Genomic DNA, 27,244 nt, shown 5'->3' on the forward strand with positions numbered 1-27,244 from the left:
ACCCTTAACATTGTCTCAGTATTATAGATAATATTGCTTCAATTGGATTAAGAACTTATTTTTACTATATTCGTAGCCACTTTGGCAGAAGTAGTAATCATGAGCTTGATGAAATAGCAAGAAATGCTATAAATATTGACCTGTCAAGTGGGAGCCCATTCCCGATTAGAGATATTTACCGAGGGAAGCTATCAGATATTAATTTTAACAAGAATAATCCTATCCTTTCCCCCTTTCCCAATAAGTATTTTTCTAAAATTTATCATAGAATTCGTTCTGGAACAAATGGACTAAATTTTCTTGCATTCTCGTATAAGTTCTCTAATTCAAGTGGTTCAATTCCCCTGTCCCCTCTTTGCAGGCATTGTAATATGAATAATGAAACAATTGACCATTGCCTATTTGAATGTAATATGCTGACGTCTGCACAACATACCTTGCTTAATGTTTAAATGCTTCAAACACCACAAAATCTCACTATCACCCAAGAGCCTAGCCAACTATACCTGCACACAGAGCATAGAAATCGACATCTATCATCTCATAATTGAACTCCTAGAGTCGAAAGATCTACTGAAAGATATCTGAAAATATCTAATAATTATGAGGCAATCAAGCCAGTAGCTCTTTAGCCCACAGAGTGAAGCAAAAGGAAAAGGGCTAAATAGTATTACTGAAAAGCCCGCCTGCTGTTAAATAGAAGAAGAAGAAGATTCCAGAGACCATACCCACCAAAATGCAACCTTATAACAACAACAACAACAGCAACCTCAACAACATCAACAACAACAGCAACCTTATAAGAAAATTGAAATAAATTTTCTTGTGAATTAATATCGCTTCTAATCTGAAGTTGTACCAAACCAATCCTGCTCAACTTATCCTCAGAGCTATACTGTCGTGTTTCTCCTCTCCTTAGTTTGGTGCAGACAGTTTGGTATCATTCTATTTTCCCTTCTTGTTTTAGTTTTTTTTTTTTTTTTTTTTTAAAGCTTTTTACAATAGGCAATGTTTAGAAGTCATCCAAAAAAAAGTCCCACCAGATCCCAAATCAAATTCCAGTGAAAGTGCCATAGTGAAAGATACCCATCTTGGCTGGTCAAGCACACTATCTCAAAGTTCAAATGATAGCTCCAATTCGGAGAATAGGACAATGATAAGTGTAGGGGCTAATGTAACCATAAATGATGATAATGGGTTTCAAGAGGTCCTCTCTAGAAGCTCTAAAAAAAGGAAAAAAATCTCCCCAATCAAAAGCATTTCCCCTCTCCCTGTCCAAGATCCTCCCTCCAAAAACTTAGGAATTTACCTTGAAATTACTCCTACTACCCCCTTTGAAATAAAAATGATCACTGCAATAAGAGTTGCAATTTTTAAATTGCTAAAATCAATGTTCTCTCTTAATATTAACCGTGATGGATCTCTGCTAATAGCTGTAGAAGATCAGAAATCAGCAGATACAATAATTAACCTAAAATCCTTTCTGAATACCCCAATTATTGCATCTAATTGGAAACCAAAACAATCACCAACAAAAATAGTAGTTTATAATGTTCCCCCAGAGATATCCACTCAGGAGTTAAAAGAAGGCCTCTCTGATAGGACTGGAAACACTATCCCAGTTGAGGATGTTACCCAACTTGGCAAACCTAACTCTAATGGCCTAAAAACTAGTAGATTCTTCTTATTCCCACTGAAGGAAAAAATTAATATCCCAGAAAAATTATTCCTATTTGGGCAAATCAAACCACACAAGGAATACAAACCTAAGCCTATCCAGTGTCAGAAGTGTCACAAACTGGGACACACGACAAACAAATGCAATGAAATTCTCCGAGAGTGTAGTAATTGTAAAGCTTTCCATCCTAATGAGCTGACAACTTGAAACAACACTCAGCCTACATGCATCAATTGCAAAGGCCCACATGAATCTACAAATAAATCATTATGCCCTGCATACAAGAAAAGAGCTCTAACACTCTAAATATCAACAGAGAAGGCCATCCCATACCCCTTTGCAGCAATGGAAGCAAATGCTGCCCAACAATACCAAATAAAGCCTGTAATGAAACCAACCAAAACCCCCACGTCAAACGCCCCCAATGCATCAAGCCCCCCATATAAAACACCATCTTCTAAGCCCCCTAGCTCAAATCCCTATCAGAAGAAATCACCAAGCCAACAAGCCTCCTTGTCCGGTGAGATGAGGTCAGCCTGGCCCCCCCTCCCAAGAAGAAACAAACCAGAAACACTACCAGGAATCAATCCCCTAACTGACAAACAGGATGCACAACCAAAAATACAATCCCCAAATATATGCATATTCATTCTAAACTGTAATGAAGTTCAGGCCATGAACATACATCAACTACAGAAAACAAAAATCGTTGCAGAATTGGCAAAAATCTACATCCCAGATGATATGCTCATTCAAGCAAAAAAAGATCTTGCTTTACTTTTGACAAAGCTGAACATTGATACACAGTCATATGAAGAATAAATCAACAACACAACATATATCAATACTCCAATGGAATGTAAGATCACTCACAGAAAATAAGCTAAATGAACTAATATCTTTTATGAACAATAATTCCATTAATACTGCTTGCCTCCAGGAAACTCATTTAACCCAAAATCAACAAATTAAGTCTCTGGGATATACTATCCTCAGAAACGATAGATCTTCAGAGAGAAAAGGAGGTGGGGTAGCTTTATTAGTTAAAAATAATATAAATTTTGTGGAATGAATTTTCCAGATTTTGAAAATGATGTTGATGTAATTGGTATTAGTGTTTGGCTGAATAATTTAAAAACCTACATAATAAGCTTTTATAACCCTAATGGCCAAACTTCAGATGCCAAGGATTTCTTTTATTATATAAATAATTCTAATATGTTAAAAAATATCATTATTTGTGGAGATTTCAATGCCCACAGCCTTTTGTGGGGGAATAAACCAGCAAATGAAGCTGGTAAATTGATGGAGCATATGACTTCAAATAATAATGAATTAGCTGTTGCTACCCCTCCAAACCTGAATACATATTTCAACCCCAAAAGTGGCAGATTCTCCACAATTGACCTACAAATTGTGTCATTAAATTTTTTGAACAAAATTTACATAAATAAAATTGATAGTCTATGTACTGACCACTTTGCTATAGTTTGCTCCCTAAATGAACCTGCTGAAACTTTATCTCATACCTCCAAATATATCAACACTAAAGCAAATTGGTCTATGTTTCAAAATAAGCTAAATGATGAAATTACAAGTTTCACCCAAAGTTCATGCATTTCTAACACAACAGCTGACACACATGCTGAAGCCTTGACATCTTTACTAATAAATACAGCTAATCATGCTATCCCCAGGACAGCACCTAAGAAAACATTCCCTAAACAAATTCCTAAAGCATGGTGGACAAATGAGTGCCTAAATAAATGGATGATAAAAAAGGCAGCTAGGACAGAATTCATAAAAAAAACATCACCTACTACATATTTTAAAAAATTACAAGCAGAATCTAATCTAAAAAGGACTATAATAGATGCTAAATATAAATACTGGAATAATTTTGCAAATAATCTCCAGAGAAACACACGAGCCAATTATACATAAAGTCATAAGCTACATCTGTGGGAAAAAGACTTCCCCCAACCCACTCCTGTATGAGCTTATACATAATAATACCCATTATGACAATGATAATGAAAAAGCTAACCTTTTTGCAACTCTTTTTGTTAATAAGCTAACATCAAATAATCAAAGCAAACTGTCCACAATTCCTATGAACCCAACTTACCAACCACACCCAGGATCTGAGTGCATAAGTAATCTATTTTATATCCAGAAATTGAATAATTCAATAAATTATAGTACGACCAAAACTAGTGACGTCTACGACAATACATATATTACATGGACAAAGAATCTCACCCCTTCGCGCAAACAAGAATCAATAAAGTATTGTTATTAAGATCGTATATTTTCCTTGTCCCCTTATATATGAAAAAGCTTATCGCTCCTACCAATACTAAAGAAAAATAAACCAAAAGATAACTCTGAGTCTTATAGGCCAATAGTGGTTACTCCTCTGAAGGAAAAAATAATGGAGAAATCATCTATCACAGACTCCTCTGGTTTGTTGAAAAAAATAATATGATCCCTCACACTCAAACTGGATTCAGAAAGAAAACACCACTCCTCAACAGATGCTTTCATTTTGCTAACAAATGCAATAAATGAATCTTTCTCAAAAAATAATGTCCTAGTTGCAGCTTTCCTAGATTTTGAAGGGGCATATGACAATGTGAACCACCAAATTCTTTTAAACAAACCTGCAAACCTTGGAGTACCCCCTAAGCTAGTATCTTTTATTAATTCCTTCATAGAAGTGCGAAGTTTCATTGTTTGTGTTGGTTCAGCCTCTTCACGCCAAAAGACAATAACCAAAGGCCTACCTCAGGGAGTAGTCCTCAGTTGCCTCCTATTTGCCCTATATCTCTGGGACATGAACCTACCCCACACGAATCTACAATATGCTGATCATCTGGTGCTATGGTCATCTGGCAACACCTTTCAGATAGCACAGTCAAATCTGCAAAAGTCACTTTTCCAGTTTGAAAAATTCTCTCAACATTCAGATTTACCCATTGCACCCACCAAGTCAAAAATAATCCAATTCCAGAAGATAATTCCAGAAGAAACTATTCCAGAAGATAATCATATTAATTACCTAGGTCTCATGCTTGACCAAAAACTTAATTTCCACCTCCACATTTCAAACACAATAAAAAAATGCTATAGAAAAACAATTATACTAAAAGACGTCTTTCCACGCCCTGGGGCTGTAAGGAGAAAACCTTACTCCAGTTATATAAGACCCCATATTGACTATGGGCTCATCGTCTATGGTGCATGTGCAAAGACCCAGATGCAAAAAATTGAAACAATACAAAATTATATAATACGTCTCATATTTGGTGTTAGGAAACCCACAAGCACCAAGTTTCTGCTTATGGAGAGTGGATTAACAACAATAAGGGAGAGACGTAGGTTTCTCTTGACAATACATCTTACAAAAATTCTTAAAAAAACTTAGTTCAGTTTTCTTAAAAAGTTCTTAAAGAGAGTTCTTAAAAAAAACTCTCTATCAAGCCTTGAGTTGCTGGCCTCAGCTCCTCAATATAAGTTGGACATTGACACTTATCATTGTCTCAGTATTATAGATAATCTTGCGTCAAGTGGCATAAAAACTCATTTTCAGTACATTCCTAGCCACTCTGGCATAAGTGGTAATCATCAGGTTGATGAAATAGCAAAAAATTCTATAAATATTGACCAGCCAAGTGGGAGAACAATTCCGATTAGAGATATTTACCAATGGAGGCTATCAGATATTAATTTTGATAAGATTAATCCTATCCTTTCCCCCTTTCCCAATAAGTATCTTTCTAAAATTTATCATGGAATTTATTCTGGAACAAATGGACTAAATTTCCTTGCATTCTCATATAAGATTTCTAATTTAAGCGGTTCAATTCCCCTGTCCCCTCTTTGCAGGTATTGTAATATGAATAATGAAACAATTGACCATTGCTGACGTCTGCACAACATACCTTGCTCTATAAACTGTTAAAATGCTTCAAAAACCACAAAATATTACTATCAGCCAAGATTCTAGCCAACTATACCTGCAGAAACAGCACAGAAATTATTATTGATCGTCTTATATTTGAACTCCTTGAGTCAAAAGATCTACTGAAAGATATCTGAGAATATCTAATAAATAAGAGACGACAAAGCCAGTAGCTCTGTAGCCCACAGAGTGAAGCAAAAAGAAAAGGGTTAAATAGTACTAACTAAATAGCCCGCCTGCTTTGAATTAGAAGAAGAAATAAGAAAGAAGAATATTGGAAGAGCCTAGACAACTATACCTGCACACAGAGCACAGAAATCGATATCTATCATCTTATATTTGAACTTCTCGAGTCAAAAGATCTACTGAAAGATATCTGAGAATATCTAATAAATAAGAGACAACCAAGACAGTAGCTCTGTAGCCCACAGAGTGAAGCAAAAAGAAGAGGGCTAAATAGTACCAACTGAATAGCCCGCCTGCTGTGAATTAGAAGAAGAAGAAAATGCCGAGCAAAAGTGGGATATCCTAAGTTGACAAGTAGGGTATAGAAAACCACCATCACTGCATCCCAAGGAGACCCTCTGAAGTAAACAATAACTGGCAGTTTTTAACAGTGGTTCCAAACATGGGCGTAGGGAGGGGGCAGGGGGGCATCTGCCCCCCCTAGACCTTCAAATTTACATTAGATAAGGCTGAAGACGCAGATGGTTGGAAAAGCAGTGGATAAAACGCCCTCCATCACACTATCAACTGCCCCCCTAGACAATATGCTGCCTACGCCAATGGTTCCAAATGAAAAGACCATTCCAGAACAATAGACTTCTTACAAGAGCTATGAGACTGAGTAGAAGAAATTGTTATTAGCACAACAAAAGTCATGATTATGAAAATATTGTTATATACTTTTAGAACTTTCTATATTTGTGCTTATCACAGCAATTGGAACTGTGTTCTTCAAATATCAGATTCGTCTGACATAACTGTATTATGTTGAACCAGCTGAAGGAGGAAAGAGTCTGTTTACAGGAGTTTCTGAGAAGTAGACTCTGACTGTAGACTTGGTTATAATGAAAGCCAGACATCTGATGTTGAAGGAGGAAGGAGGTGAGGGAACAGCTGAAGGAGGAAAGATTCATTTTACAGAAATTTTGGAGAAGTAGACTGAGACTGTAGACTCGATTATAATGAAAGCCAGACATTTGATGTTGAGAAAAGAGAGTAGCAGAATCAAAGCCAACAGTGTCATATAGAATTCAAACAATGTAGGCAGTCTGAAGCAATATAGTCATGAAACAAGACATAGCAGGTGATAAGTTACTTAAGATGATTGTTATTATTAGGAAGAAACAAGCTATCAGCATTTTGCAAACTTATCATGTTGGAAAGATAATTGTAAAGACAGTATTTCTAAGAAGTTTTTGAAGCAGGTCATCAGCAACCAATACAAATGCAGGTTTTCAGCAACCAATAAACCATCAGTAAGAATATTGCATAAACCTAGAATATATGCAAGCATTGATTAGAATTCTGGCAAATGATCCCCATTGCATATTGGCATATAATTATTAAGTAGAAGCAAATTTGCTTTATTATGCCTAACTGCCGGCCTAATTATCATCAATTTGTGTATGCTAAACACTGTTATAGGGAGATTACCTGTCACAGATTACCAGTTCAAGTCGCAAAATATACAGTCACAGCTTTCTGTCGATATTACAAAACCCATGCATAGATTTGCCAAAACAATAAAATCCAGCTGGAGTTGCATGGTCTCAAGAAGAAGGATCAACTGGTGAGTATCACACAACAAGAGTCTGCTGCATGCAAAGATTGGTGGAGTAGTAATTGTTGTTGGCAAATTTAATTGTCACTGTTATGGGAGTCAGCACAAGAGCTAGTAGCACCAATATTCACAGTCTTGGGGTTTTCTCATAGAACTTGTGGAAGAGTACGCCACCACACTAGAATATAGATTCCAGGCTCTGTCTAAGCTAGCTTGAAGTAGGATTCATATATAGCTTGGAGCATCACATTTCACTTGACATTTCAGAGTTTTGATGGTAAAGTCACTTGCATGAACACTAAAGTCCAGATCATAGCAACTACCTTGATACTATGAGATGGGTTGCACAAGCTACCCATATTGTTTAGCCGTCTTCCACTGACAGCAGATCTTCAGCTGCATTTTTGATTCCCATTTCCAGTAAGATGCATGGATTAGGCTGCTATTGGAGCAAATGATCATTCAAAGCAACATCACAAAAAGATGCAAGACCAGAACCATACTTTCCCAAAGATTTTTCCATATTTTACCACCCCTAAGGATCACACATTTGTTATTAATTCAACTTTTTTTTGTAGAAAAATATCAACTTTTTAGGGGATGGGACAACCAATTTCGGTATTTTTTTATTGACAACGAAAAGAAACAATATACGAAAATGTTTTTCAAAATATTAAAATAGATTAGAGGGGATCCCTTCCCCAAAGTGGTTTGTTTTTAGTCTTTCCAGAAGGATAGGGGTATCGCCCCATAGGACCCATGGGCAGGATGTTTAATTGGATGTTTAAGAGCATCTGTGGTGCTCAATCACAACAGCAACTACTGTATATCTATTACAATTGTATTTATATTTAATACAATTGTATATATATATTTTTTTATTTCTTGGTTTTAGATTTATTTAATTTTATGTTAATTCAGATTTTATCTTACTTTCTTAGCGTTGAAGACGCCTTGTTTTATACAGGTGAAATATCTGCATTGTCTTAGTTTGTTTTTTGCTTCTACAGGTCATAGTCCCGTTTGTTTGCTTCATCTTGAGATTTTTTCTCTCTGTTTGTCATTGTTAAAGATTTTACACAATTTTGACACGGTTGGTCCTAAGTCATCTTGGTTAATTAATATTCATTAATTTACTTTTTAGATAGCCAATCAACAGATTCCTGCAACAGATGGCTCTATTAATCAAGGTAATGTTCATGGTGCAACTTATTATGTGTCAGGTGACATGATCCAGGGCCAGGCTGAGCAGGCTGTTTCATTATTTGAAGTAAAAATGCCTGATGGGACAACGCAATACTTGCAGGTGAAGATACTAAGGATTGTTTGTTTACTTTTCTAAGGATTCTCAAAAAAGTTTTAGGAGTTTGTTGGAAGTATTGTGCTATGAATATTTTATTATTTATTGTATACAGTTTGTTTGGGAGGAGCGAAGGGGCCCCTTTGATTGATATTTAGAGTACAAGTTCCTATTTTTCTATGTGCATGTATATTTAAGAGTTTATAAGAAATTTACCTACACATCTGAGGAATTTTGACCCCCTCTCCTTCCTGGAAAATACAGGTCTTGAAATATAATAGACAGCTCCAGTATGAATTCACAGAGGAAAGCTGTATCTTCTTAAGCTGTTTGATTCCATATTTTTTTAAATGATTATTCATCCACGTTACTTTTCTCTTTAAATTTGGCGCCTATTGCTTAAAAAAAATGAATAACTGCACATGCAGGTTTTTTCACCAAGTGAGATTCACCATTTTTCTTCATTTTGGTACTTGTCTATTATATAAAACACACTCGAAAAGTGAAGTTTGGTGACAATAAAATATGATGAAAACAGAATACTTTATTAGCAAAATTGTTAAGGTCCTTTATGAATTATTAAATTGGGAGTTTCGGCGTTGGCTGACCGTCTCAAAGACAAAGAAAAATATCATTATTAATGTTCATTATTCCGCAAAATGGAGGAACAAACGGCACGGAGGTACATCCCGCCATCGTTTACATTCGAACTTAGTAGAGTACATAGGGTTGCGTACAGATCACGTATTTAATATATGTTATGCTTTACCCACCCACCCCCTCCCCCTCCCATAATGTGCTAATATATAGCCGAAATTTGTTTCTAAACTATTATATTTTCATCATAATTTGGTTTTATTTCATTAGCATTCACCAAACTTCACTTCGCGAGTGTGTTTTATATAATTGACAAGTACCTTAATTTTTCAACATATATATGGTTGAATAAGTTTCCACTCAAGCAGTTCAAACGATCAGATTTCATTTAAAGGCATTTGAAGTTGACTATTATTCATTACTGTCAATGTTTTTGGTTGCAAAAAAAAAATTATTTTCTGCGGAGATGGTTAAGATCAAGACAAAAGTAAGGCATTTTTAAACTGTCACTTGACTCTTGTATGAACATTATCGAAAGGAGTAAACGACAATGAATGATTTAATCCTGTTCTTTTGTGAATTTTGTATTTTGACGTATTTTTGTTTTTTTCAGTGCAAATACAAAAATATGCCAATAGCCTAATGCGTGCTTGTATTAAGATACTACTTGTGGAATTGTATGACTGTTGTGTGGAATCTTAGAGTTCAGAGAAAATTTAAATTTAAGAAGTGAATATGAATTTAACATATATCATGGTTGCAGCAGCAGCTGCAACCTAGTAAAGAGCAAACCACAGCCCATAGTAATCACAAGTTGAAAAATTTGTTTTCAAAAAACTGACTGATGAGAAAAAATTGCCATTCAACACTACTTTGGGAGTAATAATTGTTGTTTTGGTTAATTTTAGAAGTAAGACCTTATTGTGAAAAGAAATTTATTGGTATTTCAAAAAAGAGCACGAAACTGCTTGATAAAGTCGTTGGATTAAAATAAAAAGTGTACCTCTCGAGTCAATGTAGTCGATAAGTTAATGTAGGATAGTTGCAGTCCTCCACCTTGAGCATCAAGGACAAACGCTTTTTTGCAATGATAGCACTGATCTTTTTTTTCTTTTCTTTTTTCTTTTTTTTTTCTTTTTTTTCTAGAAGGGCTAGGAGGTAGCCAGAGCATCATAGAGAGGTGTGTAATAGCTCATTCAAAAGGGATTTAAATTTGTAATTGCCCTTTTTAAGTAACCAAAAATATTGCAGGGCAAATAGCCCCCCCCTCCTCTCTCTACAGGCCCCCTCCCCTCCCCCCTCCCCCCAACAAGTTCTATAAAAATTTTGAGATGGCCATTTTGTTTAACATAGTTCAAAGGTCCAATATATAGGGTTTTGATGATATGGTCCTCCATAGTCCTTGGGGAAGGGCTGTATGTGGTATCGCGCGTATCAGTATCAGATGTATCGTATCGGGAATATCGGTATCCGCTGTTGTTGTTTTTTTCAGTCATTTTCTAGGCTCATTTTTTTAAAGCCTGTCCCGGCGAGGTATCATGGTTCCAGCGGCAGCTTCAACCTAGTAAAGAGCGAACAAAAGCCCATAGTAACCAAAAGTTAAAAAACGGGTTTTGAGAAAAACTGCCTAGTGAAAAGAATTCCCATCTGACACTGACTCAGGAATGTAAAACGTGAATATGAATTTAACATATATCATGGTTGCAGCGGCAAACGATATATGGTTGAATAAAGTTCCACTCAAGCAGTTCAAACGATCAGATTTCATTTAGAGGCATTTAAAGTTGATTAAAGTTCATTAGCATTCACCAAACTTCACTTCTCGAGTGTGTTTTATATAATTGACAAGTACCTTAATTTTTTAACATATATATGGTTGAATAAGTTTCCACTCAAGCAGTTCAAACGATCAGATTTCATTTAGAGGCATTTAAAGTTGACTATTATTCATTACTGTCAACGTTTTTGGTTGCAAAAAAAAAAAAATTCTGCAGAGGGTTTAAGATCAAGACAAAAGTAAGGAATTTTTGAACTGTCACTTGACTCTTGTATGAACATTATCGAAAGGAGTAAACGACAATGAATGATTTGATCCGGTTCTTTTGTGAATTTTGTGTTTTGACGGTTTTTTTTTTTGTTGTTTTTTTTTCAGTGCAAATACAAAAATGTGCCAATAGCCTAATGCGTGCTTGTATTAAGATACTACTTGTGGAATTGTATGACTGTTGTGTGGAATCTTAGAGTTCAGAGAAAATTAAAAATTTAAGAAGTGAATATGAATTTAACATATATTTTATAGAAGATAAGAAAATTACACTGATTAAATTATTAAGTAAGATTAATTGTTTGCTATGTAACGTTCTTTGAAAAAATAGATTCAACAGTAATTGGAATTCAGAACTTTACAGAAGCAACAATTGCATGTACTGTTGTTGCTAGGAAACTTTCTGAAAACAACTGTGCATAGAAACATTTTAGGCTGTAATTCTTTTTCGGAATTCCTATACAAAAATCTGTTCCGTCAGAATTCCCAGCAACAACTCGGGCAATAGTTGTTCAGGCAACTTTTTTTTAGTTACCTTAACTTAAACTACATCAACTTTTTATGACATTATCTATTATCTGTGCATGAAAATGCTTCTTGTCGTGAGAGAAGGCCTTCAGGGGAGGGGTAATGGATCCCTTCCCCAATACTTCTATGTATTCTCATTTTAAAAAATATAATGCCTCTCCCCCCCCCCCAACAAAAAAAAATGAACAATACTATTTTTTATGTCTTTACAAAATGAAAATATTTTAATTTCCGTTTTTACTGGGAAGCTTTCTCAGAACAGTTGTGTTCTATAGGCAATTCATTTTTTTTTCAAAAGTTCTCACTTTTATAGATTCCAGTGACTGTTCCAGTACAAAAATCTGTTCCATCAGAACTGCCTACAACAACTCAGGCAATTGGTGCTCAGCAACCGACTACAGGTCGAGTCCAAATTGAAAGACCAAAACCTGTGCCTTCATCTCAGTCATATCAGGAAGGGAACTCATCGTTGGGTCAACTGGTATCTGCTTCTATGGAAGCTGTCGACTTTGGATCAGAAGCTGGGGGGAGCTACATTATCAGCCATGCTCAGGATGTTTTAACCCAGTATACTGAGGGGAAGCAGCTTGTTTTGGCCGGCCCTTCTAAAGGGAATATGGGAATTCAGTCTGGCAATGGGTAGGCTCTCTTTCTTTCCTGATTCCTCTGTCTCAGTTTTTTTTCCTATATTTTAATCATACTTGTTATTACCAGATTTGGTATTTATTGAAGCTAATGAATCTCCTTTTGCAGTATTTATTGATAATTGGGAATTTTTTACTAGCTTTATTAAAATTTGTACTATCTCTAGATCATACTCTCTTTTCCTTTCTTGCTTTCTTTTTTTTCCTCACCTCTCTCCATTTCAACCTCTTTTTTGTTCTAAAATTATAATTATTTTTACTGGACTTGGTATTTATTGAAGCTATTGAATATCCTTTGCAGTTTTATTAATAATTACTAGTAATTTCTTTTTAATCATACTAACATGTGTACTCTCTCTGAAAATGATACCCTCTCTCTTACTCTCTCAAGCACTCTTCTAATTTTTCTCTTTCTTTTTAAAACGCTCTCTGTTCAAACCTCGGAGAAGCTTACAAGGGATTTCAATGAAAGCAAATGAGAAGTCATAAGGTTTGAGCAAAAATGCAAAGGGAAGATAGAATAATGTAAAAGATCTTTTAGTACTTGTAAATTAAACGAAACGCTCAAGAATTACGCTTAGGTTACAGCTGAGAAAACCGGTTCACAGCCTCAAAGACAAGTGACGGGTGATAGAATAGATGGGAAATATATTATTTGGGCTATATATTTGCATATTATGGGGGCGGGGGTAAAGTATTTGGACAGCATCAAATTAGAAAACAATTCTTCAATATGCAGAATAATTCTAGCTAGCACATTTTGCATGCAGACCTGCTATACTTTATCCCCCCCCCCCCCCCTCACCCCTAATGTGCAAATATATACCCCAAATTATGTTAGTCCAGTGCATTTTGTCACCCGTAACTTGTCTTTGGGGCTGTAAAATCGGTTTGGTCATATCTAGCCTAAGCATAATTCTTGAGTGTTTTCAGTGCAACTTCATTGCGTTAGTGTGAGTCTGACGAGGCATTATTGTCTAGGTTAAACAAGTACTTTTTTTTTTTTTTTTTTTTTTTTTAATAAACACTTGGCCTGGTTTCTAAATCCGGAATCATTGCGATACATTCAGTTTTGCAAAAGCTGAATTGTTGAAACTTGATGCCTATTTACTCTATGGTTTGAAGGCCTAGGAATTTTTAGTGACTATGCTTTGGCTTTCTCTCTCTGTCACACTCTTTCTCTCGCTCTTTCTCTCCCTCTCTTGAACCTTTTCTCTCTTTTAGTTCTAGGGAGTAGTATAATTTTGAATTGGAAACCTTTGAGCTTTATTGGAAGTTAGTATAATTGTACTGTTTAGGTAAGAATAGTTCTGCTAGATATCTGCAAGGAGTGAATTAGGTGGGGTGGAACATGCTAGCGTAGCATTATACAGCGATATATTACGCCTAAAAATTATAAATATGATTTTTTTCAATCACCTGTGAGAGTGGGGGGGGGGGTGTTTCTTTTACATAAGTAAGGATGGAAAATTTTGTATAATAAGGCCGGTTTTTTTGCCAATGAGATTATAGTCTTTTGGCAGATGACAATTTTTTATTAAGAGAATCTTAAGACTAATGCTACTACTAATCTGAAGACTAATCCTACTACTATCAAGCCGATTCTTCTGAAAAATCGAAGTCACTTATTTCTGATTAATGGTCTAAGAATTTTGATGGAAGTGTTTTCAAAGTTTCTGTCCTATTACACAGAAACTTATAAATCAAATATTTGGGTAATTTTAGTACTTGAATTAAGCCAAAAAGAAGAAAATCTCAGCAGAATGATGTAAGATCATAGGAGTAAAATCAAGCATGTAGTTTTCTGATTCCGTTGTTATAAACTTAAAAAAAATGAAATAAATAAAAAAAAAACAGGATGACTTATAGAAGCTTAATAAAAACAAAAAAATAACAACAAAAAAAATTAGCTGGTTGAAATTAAGATCAAGAGGAATTGATGTGGAAATTACGAATAATGCTTAAAAATGGAAAAAAAAATCTAAAGTTGGATCTTGCCATGAATATTCTCATGTAGCAAATGTAGATAGTGTTCTCTCCCATCAGTCTGTCGATTACTAAAACGCCATCTACATTTTTTTTTTCACTAAAGGACTGCTAATGCCTGAGCTACGCAATAGAATCGTGGCTGTCTTTAAAAATTGCATTAGCACAAGTACACAGCTAATAGTCTATTTGTTGCTTAATCTTGGAAAATTTAGCTTTCAAACATAATTTCAAGATAGACCAGAGCAATTCTAGTTTTCTGAAATTGGGTAGTATTGAAGTTTAGAACCATGGTTTTCCTATCTTTATGGCAGATCTGATCAAAAAGAAAAGAGAATAGTGAAAACACTTGGGAAAACATGTTGTAACCAATGGGTGGCATTTGTAAAGAAATAATTTATGTAAGTAAATTGTCACTTTGTTTTTAATTCAGTTATTTAATTTCTATTTCCATTGTTTCGTTTTTTCATAATGATTAAATATATAGTAAATATTATATGAAATTAAATATTAAGCACATAGTAATAAAATTTAATATGTAAGTAGTTATGGGGACTTTCGAGGGACCGCAAACCCTCGTAGGTTGTCCCAAGCGATAGTTTTTTTTTTTTTTTTTTTTTGTGAATGTTAAAAACTTGAACTTGAATTCCAAGTCTGATGCTAAAATCAATGAAAAACAGAGCAATAATGATTTTTGCCTTTTTATCCTTAGGTGTGTTCATTTTTGCAAGTAGCATTGAGGCAGTGTTTCCCCTTGGTCTGATTTTTTTTTTGGGGGGGGGGATATCTGAGGTTTATACTGTGAAAAAGTATTGGTTAAAAAAGCGGAAGTTTTTTTTGGTTACCCGCACTATCTCCATAAAATAATCTCATTAGAAGATTCAATAGGGATTTTCTTGAAAATGTTTTTCAGAATTTGTCACTTGTTACCTGCTTTCAGGGAGTTATCACTCCGTTAATTAAGATGTCATAGTTTTCATGGCCGAGATTGGGGAGTATTCTTCTAATTGCAGTTATTTAAAAATCAATAATGAATAAAAATTGGATTTAATGCTGATTCGACATGAGCTTTTTTTTTTTTTTTTTTTTTTTTTTTTTTTTTTTTTTTAATAGACAAAACAGATTTATCCTTGCCGATTATTTTACTTAAAAAAAGACATTTTAACACTTCCTGGGTTCAAGCCCTGACAACACTACAACACTTTATAAGCATATCTGCAGGCAGGAGGAAGGGGGCCTCGACATTGAAAAGAAATAGCCTAAAACTTCAATCTTTCTTCTCTTTTTTATTTCCTACTGTAAGTAAGAATCTTGTGATCTTCTCTTAGATCGTGGTTTCTAGCTTTTTTTTTAAGCTAGTTATGGTGTTTTTCCAGGAAAAAAAAAATTGAAATCATCTGGAAAGTGCCATGATGAGACAGGACCTGTCTTTACCTAAGGTTTTTAATTTGGGGTGGGGGGGTCAAATTACAGAAAAATACTCTTTTAACCATTAAATGACCAAATAAGTCAGTGGGATAGGGTGTTCGAGCCTTTTACCCGATGACTTTAACACGGGGCATGGGGATCATATTCCTTCCCTGTTTTACTTATGTCGCTTTTAAGAATGGATATTTTGTTGGAAATGCCAGCGGTTCAAGGTTGTATTATATGGTGTAATATTTGTGTAATAGGAATAAATATTAGCAATAGGAATAAATACAAAAGGATTTTTTCCGGAGCGGTGGGGGGGGGTATACAATTTTTTTTTTAAACATAAAAAATTTGTTTGTATTCATTTTGTAACGTTTTTACGAGTCGGAAAAACATTTCGGAGGTGGGGAGGGGTGTAATGTTTATTCCATGTAATACTCCCCGAATTTATTCTTCCAAATATACCTTCTCCAAATCATGTTTCCAGCAGAACTCTTCCCCCAAGGGCCAGAAAACAAAAGTTGTGAGACCTGAAAATTTGTTCCAGCAATTAAGTTTCCATGGTTGGTGTAGCCCAAAGAAGAAGTGAGATATAATTTCTAGGTGATTAAGGTAAATGGACAATATCGAATGACCAATGCTCTTTGAAAGCAATTTGGGTTGCTTTCACAGTTATATTCTGTTTAGTGCTCCTATTAGATAAATTTAATTTAAAATTATGCTAATAAGTATTTTGATTATCAGGTAAGGATGAAAGCCCTTTTGGATGTAGATCAAATAGTAAGCCATTCTTTGGGCTGATGACAGACTTTGTTTGACCTTATTGCTATTCAGCACTGCCGTTTGGATTATTTTATGTAGGGAGGTATTTTGTGGAGAGGTATAATTCCTTTTATCTCCATGTTCAGCTTCTAACTAGCAATTATTAGCCATCATTAGCTTCCTGGTGAATTCCAGATTCGAGTTTTACACACAAAATTAGGCAAATATCAAGAGGTTAAGATAGAGTTTTGCTATCGAAATTGCTTTTACAAGCAAAGAATACTTCAAAACAAAAAAAAACATGAAAATTCAAAGGGAAACGACAATAAAGGTCTGCTGATTAAAATTAATACAAAGAAAAATATGAAATATTAAAAAACAAAATAAACCTAAGAAGTCAGTAAAAATGAAAAACAAATTGTAAAAAATGGAAATGTCGGACCAAATAAGGTTAAAGGGGGTAGGGGTTATTTAAAGTGAAGTTAATCATTAAAATCGGAACTTCTGTTAAATTTGTTTGTTTTGTAGTCAATCGGAACGATCATTTGGACTGTTTGGCCTTTCTATCTTTGGGAGGGGACTCCTGATTGGGTTGTTGTAGACACAGAGTAGTTACTGGGTCTTGGAATTAATTAAAGCCTTTTGACAGACTAATCCCACCCCCTATTTTACTACCTGGCCGTAGGGTCGTGAAACGGAGATGAGCACCGCCGGTTTGTGCTGTAAAGTTTAGTGTTGTCAACTTTCTTTACTAATGCAAAAAACCTTACCTTTGTCATGTAGGGTGACTAATCCCTTGTTTTATAAAAGATTACAAGGCATTTGTGACGGATACTGCAAGTTAAGCTAATTTAAGTTAATGGAAATTAGTTCTCGTTTTATTTAATAAGAAATGACACAAAAAATGACAAAACATTAGTTTCCATCGTACAATAAACTGAACATTCGAATCATCGAACAAGATTTTTTTTCTTCTTTTTTTTGTGTAATTCAAAAATACAATATGTTTTGCGCTCTAACGCCTTCTGAATGACTTTTTCGAAACAATAAAGGTTGGTCGATTAAGATTAATAAAAAGAAAAAAATTACCCATATTTCAAGAAAAAGCTTAAAAAGTTAGTAAAAAATGAAAAAAAAACTTAAAAATTAGAAAAATAGGGCTAAAAGGGTGTGAAAATAACTCAAAGTGAAGTTAATTATTAAAATTGAAACTCCTTTTATACCTTGCGCTTTGAAATAAGTTGAAATGAGTATAGGTGCCTTTCTCCCTTGGGAAAGGACTCCTCTTTGGATTTTAATAGGGAGGGAATAGATTTGGTGTCTTGGAATTAATTAAAGGCTCTTGACCAAGGCTAATGCAAAGGCTAACCCAACCCCCTATCGTACTTCCTGGCTGAAGGGCCATGTAACGGAGATCAGCACCGCCAGTTTGCCCTATAAAGTCTAGCGCCGTCAACTTCATTTACTAATGCAAAAAGCCTCACATCTGCCATGTAGGGTGACTGCTCTTGTCTTCTATAAAAGAAGAGTGTAAGGCATAAGTGACAGATAGTGTGAGCAAAGCTAAATAAATCGATGGAAGTTTATTCTTGCCCTATTTCTAAATTCGTTATAAGTTATATCCATAATAGTATATCTCTTGTAACTGGTGATAATAGTGATGCAAAGGGGGCTTCCCATGTTGTGAACTTGACTATGTAGAAAGAATAGTAACGAACGTTTAACCGTTTTTAACCAAACTCAAAGGTTGAAGGGATATGTTTTTATTCGTAAAACAGGTTTTAATAATTCGTTAGTTATAATTTTCTCATTGCTGTTTTCATAATTTTGGTATGCGTCTCTTCCTTTTTTTTCTACTCTCTTCGGTAAAGCCAAATCAAGATAAAATTATTCATGACCATTTCCTTTACAGGCAGTCCCCTTTTCAAAAGAAAGAAACGCTTGAGGAAAGAGTATCACGTCTACTCAAAGGTAAAGGCGTCACTGCGACCTTGAGACCAAAACCGGTTGAAGAATCTCGTTCTCGAGAGGATTTGCAGGTCCATATTCCTCATCGTTCTGGGAATCAACACGCGCCAGCTGATGCAGTCGCCATAAGTCAAAAGGGAACTCCATCGAAAACAACTCGAATTCTAATGAAGCCGAGTTTGACTCGAAAATCAAATGACGTCTCTTCGCAAAAAGGGATTATTAAAAAGGGTACAACCAGAATGATTGACGGAGTAATAATTCATAATTATAATTGCGAGCCTATTGACTGTAAACAAATGTCTACGAAAAAGATAGACATAAATCCAACCTTGGAAGCATTTTCGATAGAGAGACTATCACTTAAGTCAAAAAGTGGGGATAAGCATTTATATAATAGTATTGATGACATCAATGATTTATCGTATGATGGAGTTCCTTCCCCCTATTCTTCCCCATTACCACCAAGACGGCTTTTAAAAGGTTCTGCCAGTCATAAGTCTTCTGAAGCAAAAGGTCCAAGGATTGTGAAAACCCTGATTGATAACGGAAAAGTTATCCACAATGTAGGATGTGACCCAAGTGACCCACGTATGTTTTCCCTAAAAAAGATTGACTTACCACCATGTCTTCAGCAATACTCATTTGATGAAGATGATACCAGGAAAAGGCAAAGACAACATGTAACTTTTCCATCGCGGCGAGTTTTCTCTAACGAAAAAATACAAAGAAAGTACATTTATTCCCAGAATGTCCCTAAAGGCTGTATAGACGTTATTGACCAGCCTCGTTTTAATTTTACTCAGATGAAATCTCCAATTGATGATGATGACTTAGATGATTTGGACTTGGAAAGTAGTCAGAGACTTGGTAGCGACCATAAAAGACCATACAAACGGCGAGCTGATGTTGGCAATATGTCATTTACCCCTCTGAAAAAATTGACTTCTCTGAAAACTCATGTACCGCATCCCAAGGTAAATCTTTCGAATAAATTGAATACACCCAAAGAACGATTGCTTACTGTATCCAAGCGGATAAAAGGCACAGAACATGATTCCTATTATAAAACCCAGTTGCAAGATCAAATTGATTATTTTGGCAATGACGAGTTTCAGTATACGGAAGATGGCTCTGTTGTCGTAACCAGACAAGGGGATGATGATAGTTTTGATGATCAAACGGAAGGGTATTTCTTCACACCTGAAACTCTTGGCTTAAATGAACGACAAAATTCAGTTAATAGTCATGTAAATTTGGATGGAAAGGCTGTTAAACCAAATAGTGTTAGTCAAAAATTTTGCTATTTCCCAGAAAATGACATACTTGACCTAGATGCCACTACTAAAAAAAATAAAGATTCTTTTGCTGAAGAAGAGGAAGAAGATTTTGTTGTGATACAGTCAAGAGGCGAGGGTTCAGGAACCCGGTTAGAGCCAAGTAAATCTTCAGCTTCGTCGCCATTGAAGCCTTTGCAGTGTGCTAAAAGTACATATCAAGGTTCTGACTTTAAAACAAAATATATTTTGACACCCTCATCCTCAAAAAGTCTTGCATCAATGAAACCTATCGAAAAAAGAATAAGCCTGCCCTTTCCTCCGAAGAAAAATGTAGAAGATGACAAAGCAGCCCCTAAAATTGTTTTTCAGCCAGTTAATAGCAAGATCAAGCAGCATTCCGCTCCTGCTAGTTCGAAAAAAAATGTGAAGCATAATGCAACTGGTAAGTCTAATTCTTTTCCCTTGGATTCCACAATAAAAGTGGTACCCTCAAAAACTGGGACTGGTAGTCCTATCAAGGCTATTCCTATTACTGCTGCCAGTTTGAAAGCTGTTCTCGGGTCTTCAAAGTCAGGAACTCCCAAGAAATTAGTTTTCTCGACAAAAGATGGTTCAAAGCAAATTTTAAGTGAAGCTGATTTGAGAAGTCTGGAAGCTTCGCTTGCGAAAATTGAAAGAGGTGAAGATAAGCCGAAAACGCCTCGGACAAAGAAATTGAAAACTGGAAAATCCCAGCCACCGAATTTAAGTCCTATAAACAATCCAAAAAATGATTTAAGTTCACGGTTGACAGGCTTAGATGAATTAGTTGCAGAATTGGCTAGAGAAGAATCTCCCCCTATCTTGGAGCCAATGCAAAAGGGGACTCCAATCAGGGATATTGTCTGGGACTCTGATGACGAGAAACCTTTAAAGCCGAAGAAAACCAGTTTTGACAATACCGAGGTTGTGACCACCAAAAAGGCTGAGTCTGAAATTATAAACAAAGCTACTGAGTCGCCACCTTGTCAAGGACCCCTGGAAACAGTGGACAAATTAAGTTCCGAGTCTGATAGAGATGTTCCCATCATGTCCGTATCGCCGAGTAAGGATCCTGTTGTTGTAGAAGCTCCTAAAATACAGGAATCAAATAAAGGGCAGTCTGAGACTCCAATGGAGCCGACTACAAATAATACTGCTCCTACTCTATCCGATGAGGATGAAATAATAAAAGTAGATGGTAATAAGAATGCTGAGGTGGATGCTCGGATTTCCCCCGAAAATACTGAAACTGCTAAAAAGAAAGAGGTTGATCGAAAATCCGAAAATAGTAGTCCCATTAAAAATAAAGAAGAAGTGAAACGTGCATCAATTGGCTCTCTTTTCTCTAAGGAAAAGAGAGCCAAAATCACGGATCATGACTCAATGAAAGTGGAAAGTAAAGTTGAAAAGAAGGAAAGGAGTGGAAAGAAAGACAAGATCAAAGTCTCTGAACCATCAGAAGAGAGCAAACTTGAAGTGGTTCAGAAAAAGGAACCATTAAGTGATAATAGTAAAGAAGAAGCAGCAAAACGAAGTACAAGAAGATCTATAAAAGAAGAAACTGATATAGAAAAAGCTGATGAGAACAAAATGTCACAAGACACGAAGAAAAGTAGAAGAGGTCGAAAGCCTAAAGCTCTAGTAAACAAAGATGAAATCCCTAAAGAAGCAAAGATGAGTTCCCCAGTTGTAAAAAGCGAGGCCCAGGCCAAAGAAACGCATAGAAAGGGGAAAGAGTTCGATATTTTCTCTACCCCAACTATGAAACGTTCATCAATGTTGAAACGGGTTAGCTTCTCAGACACCGAGGAAATCATATGTGCTTCTGTCGAAGCAAAGGCAAATAGTTCCTCGCCAGCTGTGAAAAAGTCGCCAAATTCTCATGACATATCCAAAGGTATATTGAAAAAGAGACCAACAGTCAAAAAGCAGGAAGAGAGCGAGCAACCTGAACGGAAAAGGAGAAAAAGACAGATGAAATCAAAGCCAAAAGTGGAAGAAGAAGACGAAGGTAGTGCTTCAGATGATACTGAAGATTTCTTTTCCGGTGCTGACATGGGAGCGTAAGTCTTTTTTTATCATTAAGCTTCTTTTGACTATACAAAATCCTGCAAGAATTTTGATACGAGTTTTTAGCAATAAAGAAAATGGAAAGCAAATGCAAAATTAAATCGCAGTCAGAGGGACTAGCCGAGGCCTTCACCAGTAAATCCAACGTTATTAGTGTCCCAATTAAAGAACTTGACTAAGTTCAAACTTTAGTGTAAGGAGCGAGGTATTGAGGAGGAGTTAACCCCCTCATATACGTAATAAACTCAAACTTTATTGCGTAAAGTTTGAATTTTGTCCCAATTCTTTTATAACGACTCCTGAAACACAAGGTTCGTTGAATTAGAACAATAAGACGCTTTTTTTAGTACTATAAAACTTACTTGAAAAGCGAGGCATTGAGGAGAGAGCAACCCCCTCATATACGCAATAATTACTGCTCGTTTCAAGTTTTAATGTTTGCTCCTTACTTTCAGTTGAAAAAAACTTTCTCTTTTATTTAATTTCTGATCGTTTTAAATAATGCGAGAAATCTGGCTACCCCTCCATGGAAAATTCCCCTGTCCCACGGAAAATTTCTTTGTGGTAAGAACCTCCCACGTAAACCCTCAACCGCCCTCTCCCCCGCCAGAACCCCCCCCCCCTCCCTTCTCGAAAAACGTGAATGATTCCCAATGACCAATACTATGTGTAGGAGAAGATGGGCAGCCTTTCCCCAGGGACTGTGGGGTGTCAAGTCATCTTCACAGACATAGTTATTAGATCTGCTTAAAAAAAATGGCTGTCTCAAAAATTTGATCGGGCAACTTTGGGGGGAAAGGGGCGTGGGCGGGGGGATAGCTGCCCTCCAATATTTTTGACCACTTGAAAAGGCACTAGAACTTTAACTTCCATCGAATGAGTCCTTTCCCGATATTCTAGGACTTTTGATTCGATGTGATAACCCCTGATGAAAACAAATAAACACGCATCCGTGATCTTTCTTCTGGCAAAAAATATGAAATTCCATATTTTGCAGATGGGAGCTTGGAACTTCTAAAGGTTCTCGGATGCGCTGAATCTGATGGTAAAATTTTTATTAAGATTTCTTGACTTTTAGCGGGTGCCCCCTTTTTTCAAAAATCAGGCTAATTTTCTTAGGCTCGTAGCTTTTGTTGGGTAAGACTAAATTTAACGAATCCTATATATTTGGAGTCAGCATTATAAGCAGATTCTTGTTATACTTCGTTTGATTGTTTTTAGAGTTTCAGTTACTATTGAGCCGCGTCACTCCTTACTTACAGTTTGCTACCACGAACTGTTTGATTCGAAATATACTCGTTTAAAATTCAGTAAGTTTAATATTACGCTATGTTAGTTAGTTAGGTCTTCCCACGCCGGCTGGCGCATAAGGCGACAACGTTGCCTCTCCATGACGATCTCTCTTGTGCTTTTGACCAGAGTTCTTCGAGCGACGATCTCAAAAGCGCAGCATCCTTCTCTAGGCATTGTCCCAGTGTTGTCTTCTGATGCCGGGAAGAACCCAAAACCAAACATCGTTGAGTAGGCGACCCTCACCCATCCCCACCATGTGGCCTGATTAATGCTATCGGTTACTCATAAATCTATCTATCACGATCGGCTACTTTTTCTTCCTATATATAAAGGCTTTAGTGAGCCTATCAGTCCACTGGATACCAAGGATACGCCGAAGACAGATGTTCTCAAAACCCGGAATTTGCTCTTCCAGCTGCATAGTCAACACCCAAGATTCGCAGCCGTACATTAGTACGGAGAGGACGTTACTAATGAAAAGCCGGAGCTTGAGCTGTAGGGAGTATGCTGGATTCCTCCACACATTTCAAACATTGCGCTATGACCCTGGGAAAATTTGTCTGATTTTTGAAAAGAGGAGAAAAGACCCTCAAAGTCACACCATCAGATTCAGCATATGAGAAAACCCTACTGTGGAGGTTTCAAGCTCTCATCTACAAAAGTGTGTATTTTTTTCCAGAAAAAGGTGGATAAAAAAGACCCAGAATTTTTTTTTTGGGGGGGGAGCGTATGGAATCAACGGTCTCAGATGATCTGGAGGAGGTCGATTCAAACAGAAGTTAAAAGTTGTAGTGAGAAAAGAGGAAAAAAAACCGCCTCCCACGCCCATTTTTTCCCCAAAGACATCCGATCAAAATTTTGAGATCCATTTGGTTCACTATTGTTGGAAGGTCCAATAATGGGGATGACAATGCCCCACGCAGTCTCTAGAGAGAGGGTTGTGAGCTATTCAATTTTTCCTTTGTTTACATATAGTATTTGGTATTGGGAAATATCTGGAATTTTTCGGGTGGAATGTTCCATTGGAAATTTTCCGAAATTATATACGCGGTTCTTTTTATTTGTCTTACTTTCTTTTTGGCTGTTCAGTTTTACATATGGAGAGAAAATTTTGGACTTTTATATATATATATATATATATATATATATATATATATATATATATATATATATATATATATATATATATATATATATATATATATATATATATATATATAACAAAAGTCCGGAACGCTGACTTTTATTATTTTCGTATTAAAGTTTTTTTTATTTATAGTCACATGCTGTAAAGAAAAAAGCAAAATCAAATTCCCATTCAAACAAAATCGAAATTGGAAAAGCACCAACAACAAAGAAAGAGGGCAAGATGTCTGCTATATGTATACTATTGTACGTCCATATCAGAAGATATCGGCTTCTTTTGGCAAAGCATAATGTAGTTTTAAATTCGTATTAAACTCGAGAATTGCTAGATTTGTTTTCTTATCAGGTCCTCACTCTCTTTGAACTCAGTCTTTGCAAGTCTCTGAGTAATCCCCTTTCACGAAAGGGGAAAGGTAGAGTCAAAGCAAGTCATTAGTCCGTCTACACGTGCAGAAGTGCATTTTACATTTTGCCTAAATATCAAAATTATTCCTTAATCTCCCTTCCAGCGTTGCCAACGGTTCGAGATAAGTTGTACCGGGTTTCCAACCTGATTTTATCACAAAAAGATTCTTTGTGGTTTAATTATAGCGTTCAACGTCGATTTTACAGACAAAAACTGAAAGGAGCAACTTCATTTTCGCTCATATTTTCGCCCTCTTTCAGAAATAAAAAGAGGGTGCTGTCTTCTCATGTGATGATTAGTTTGAAATTGGCCGATATTTCTTTTTTTGTCGCGTTTGTTTTTGGTCAGCGGACTTATCCGGGTTATAAATTTACTTATGAGACCCTAGTACAAGCAAAATGTACCGGAAAGTAACAGAAATTTTGGATTGTACCACAAAATGTACCAAAAAGGGTACAGAAATACCAAGTTGACAATGGTGCTCCTATCATTTAACGGAATATATTTGCAGAGAATATTCATTTCGGTTTAGTAATTTTATTCCAGTCAACTATAAAAAAAAATAACCACCATTTTAAATGACACAAAAAAAGAGTATCTAAGAACAAGTAAAAATTAGCCTTGCCGGAATCATGATGTTTGCACAGCTTTTGCAATAGCCTATTGACAAAGAAAGTCGTAGAAGATGTGCACATAATGCCTCAACAAGTGCGTTATCGGATATCAATAGACGCTCGCGCAATTAAAAGTGCATAGTGTTGGTGGCTAAACATAGGCAAACGAAGATCAGCACACAACTTACTAGCCTAACATAACGAAGCAGTTTATATAAGAAACGTAGGCTATCATTGTAAGTCACTTTAAAATCATGTTGTTTGCGTGACAACAAACAAAAGACAACCCGGAAACATTGGTGCAGTAAGTACTGAACAGAAATTTCTTGGCCACGACTTACAAAACCAGCGGAGCAGTAGATAACCTTTGACGTATACTGGCCTCGGAGAATCGCCAATGCGAGTATGTCAAGCAAATGCTTATTAAACTCGAATTTGCAATGCGATTGTTGCGGCGTGGCATTCGTAACGTTACTTGGGTGGAGGGGGAGAGATGTTTTAAAAACATTAATTTTTAAACCAAAATTTATTTTAGTTATTTTAGATTCCTCCCCCCCCCCCCTAGAACTATTTTTTTGCAATTTTCCAGGGATGAGTTATTTTGGTTTGCTGTGTTTATGTGGAGGGGGAGGGGGTAAACACTATTAGGATGTGTTATGTTCTTACGGATGAATTTCATTTATTTAAAGTTATTCTTTATCGTAAAGAGTGGGAGCTGAAGATTATAATATTAGTAGATTATAACTAGATTATAATTGATTATAATAAAACGGATAGAACAAAATAAAATAAGTTTTTCTCAACTGAAATTAAAAAGTGGTCCCAATGCTTAAAACGACAAGAAATTTTCCCACGTGGGGGAATGCTTCTTCCACCGCCTCCCCCCCGCCCCAACCCCCCTTAGCTTATCGCTCATGCTAATGATTCACTTATTATAGGTATTGATGACACTCTATAGCATAAATTAATCTTTATTGTCGAAATTTTGGGGAAGGGAGAATCATGTCAAAATTTGTCTAATTTTTGGCAGAAAACTACACTGTGCCAATTTCTGTTCGTTTTAAGTTTTGACTTTTCCTATCACAGTGAAAAAAATTACATCCATGCACTCTATTACAGATTATTTAGACCTGAACGTTGCTTGAAATCGAGTTTCTTGGTTAATATAATTATATAATATTTATTTTTAACCCTCATTCATCAAAAAGATAAATTGAAGGTCATTGAAAAAGAAAAAAAAAATACGACAGAGAGATACAAATAAAAATCACTGAAAAAAAACGCAATTAACAGCGTAGCATAAATGAAATAACATAACGGAATATTGTAGCATTTTGTTAGAAAAAAATTACAACAGTAAGGCACAAACAGAAATAAAAAAAAAACGGTAGGCTAGTAATATTAACAAACGAATTAACAAACGAATCTAATTATTTAAAGGCGACAAGTGTCGATACGCTGTTACCAACACCTTATTGATTTAATCAGTCAACTTTTCAATAATATATTTATTTATTAGATATTATAATTTATTATTTTATTTGATTATGTAATTTAAGTAATTATTTATTTCTATGAGCTATTTTTTAATCGTTTAGGTTTATCATTTTGCAGATTTATGGCAGATCGTCTCCCTGGAATTTCCTCCAAGCCTTGTCCTGTTTGTTCAATGCGTTATACCACTGCCGAAGGCTTAGCCAGTCATATTACAACACATTGTGGTGAGGTTTTTTTTTCACTTTAT

The 27,244-nt window shown here is 35.8% G+C and overlaps 1 protein-coding gene across 1 annotated transcript in view; it reads left to right on the forward strand.

Annotated features, from left to right (window-relative positions):
* Positions 1–27,244, forward strand: part of LOC148944862 (uncharacterized) — a 63,058-nt gene that overhangs the window by 21,761 nt on the left and 14,053 nt on the right. The window contains exons 3-6 of the mRNA XM_089098802.1: positions 8,573–8,734; positions 12,211–12,536; positions 18,615–22,034; positions 27,115–27,221. Of these exons, the coding sequence (XP_088954928.1) occupies positions 8,573–8,734; positions 12,211–12,536; positions 18,615–22,034; positions 27,115–27,221 (4,015 nt within the window). The remainder of the gene's footprint in view (positions 1–8,572; positions 8,735–12,210; positions 12,537–18,614; positions 22,035–27,114; positions 27,222–27,244) is intronic.

This window comes from Artemia sp. Qi Xiang Cuo, chromosome 13 (assembly GCF_049724085.1).
Source record: "Artemia sp. Qi Xiang Cuo chromosome 13, ASM4972408v1, whole genome shotgun sequence".
In the NCBI taxonomy this organism is placed as follows: domain Eukaryota; kingdom Metazoa; phylum Arthropoda; class Branchiopoda; order Anostraca; family Artemiidae; genus Artemia; species Artemia sp. Qi Xiang Cuo.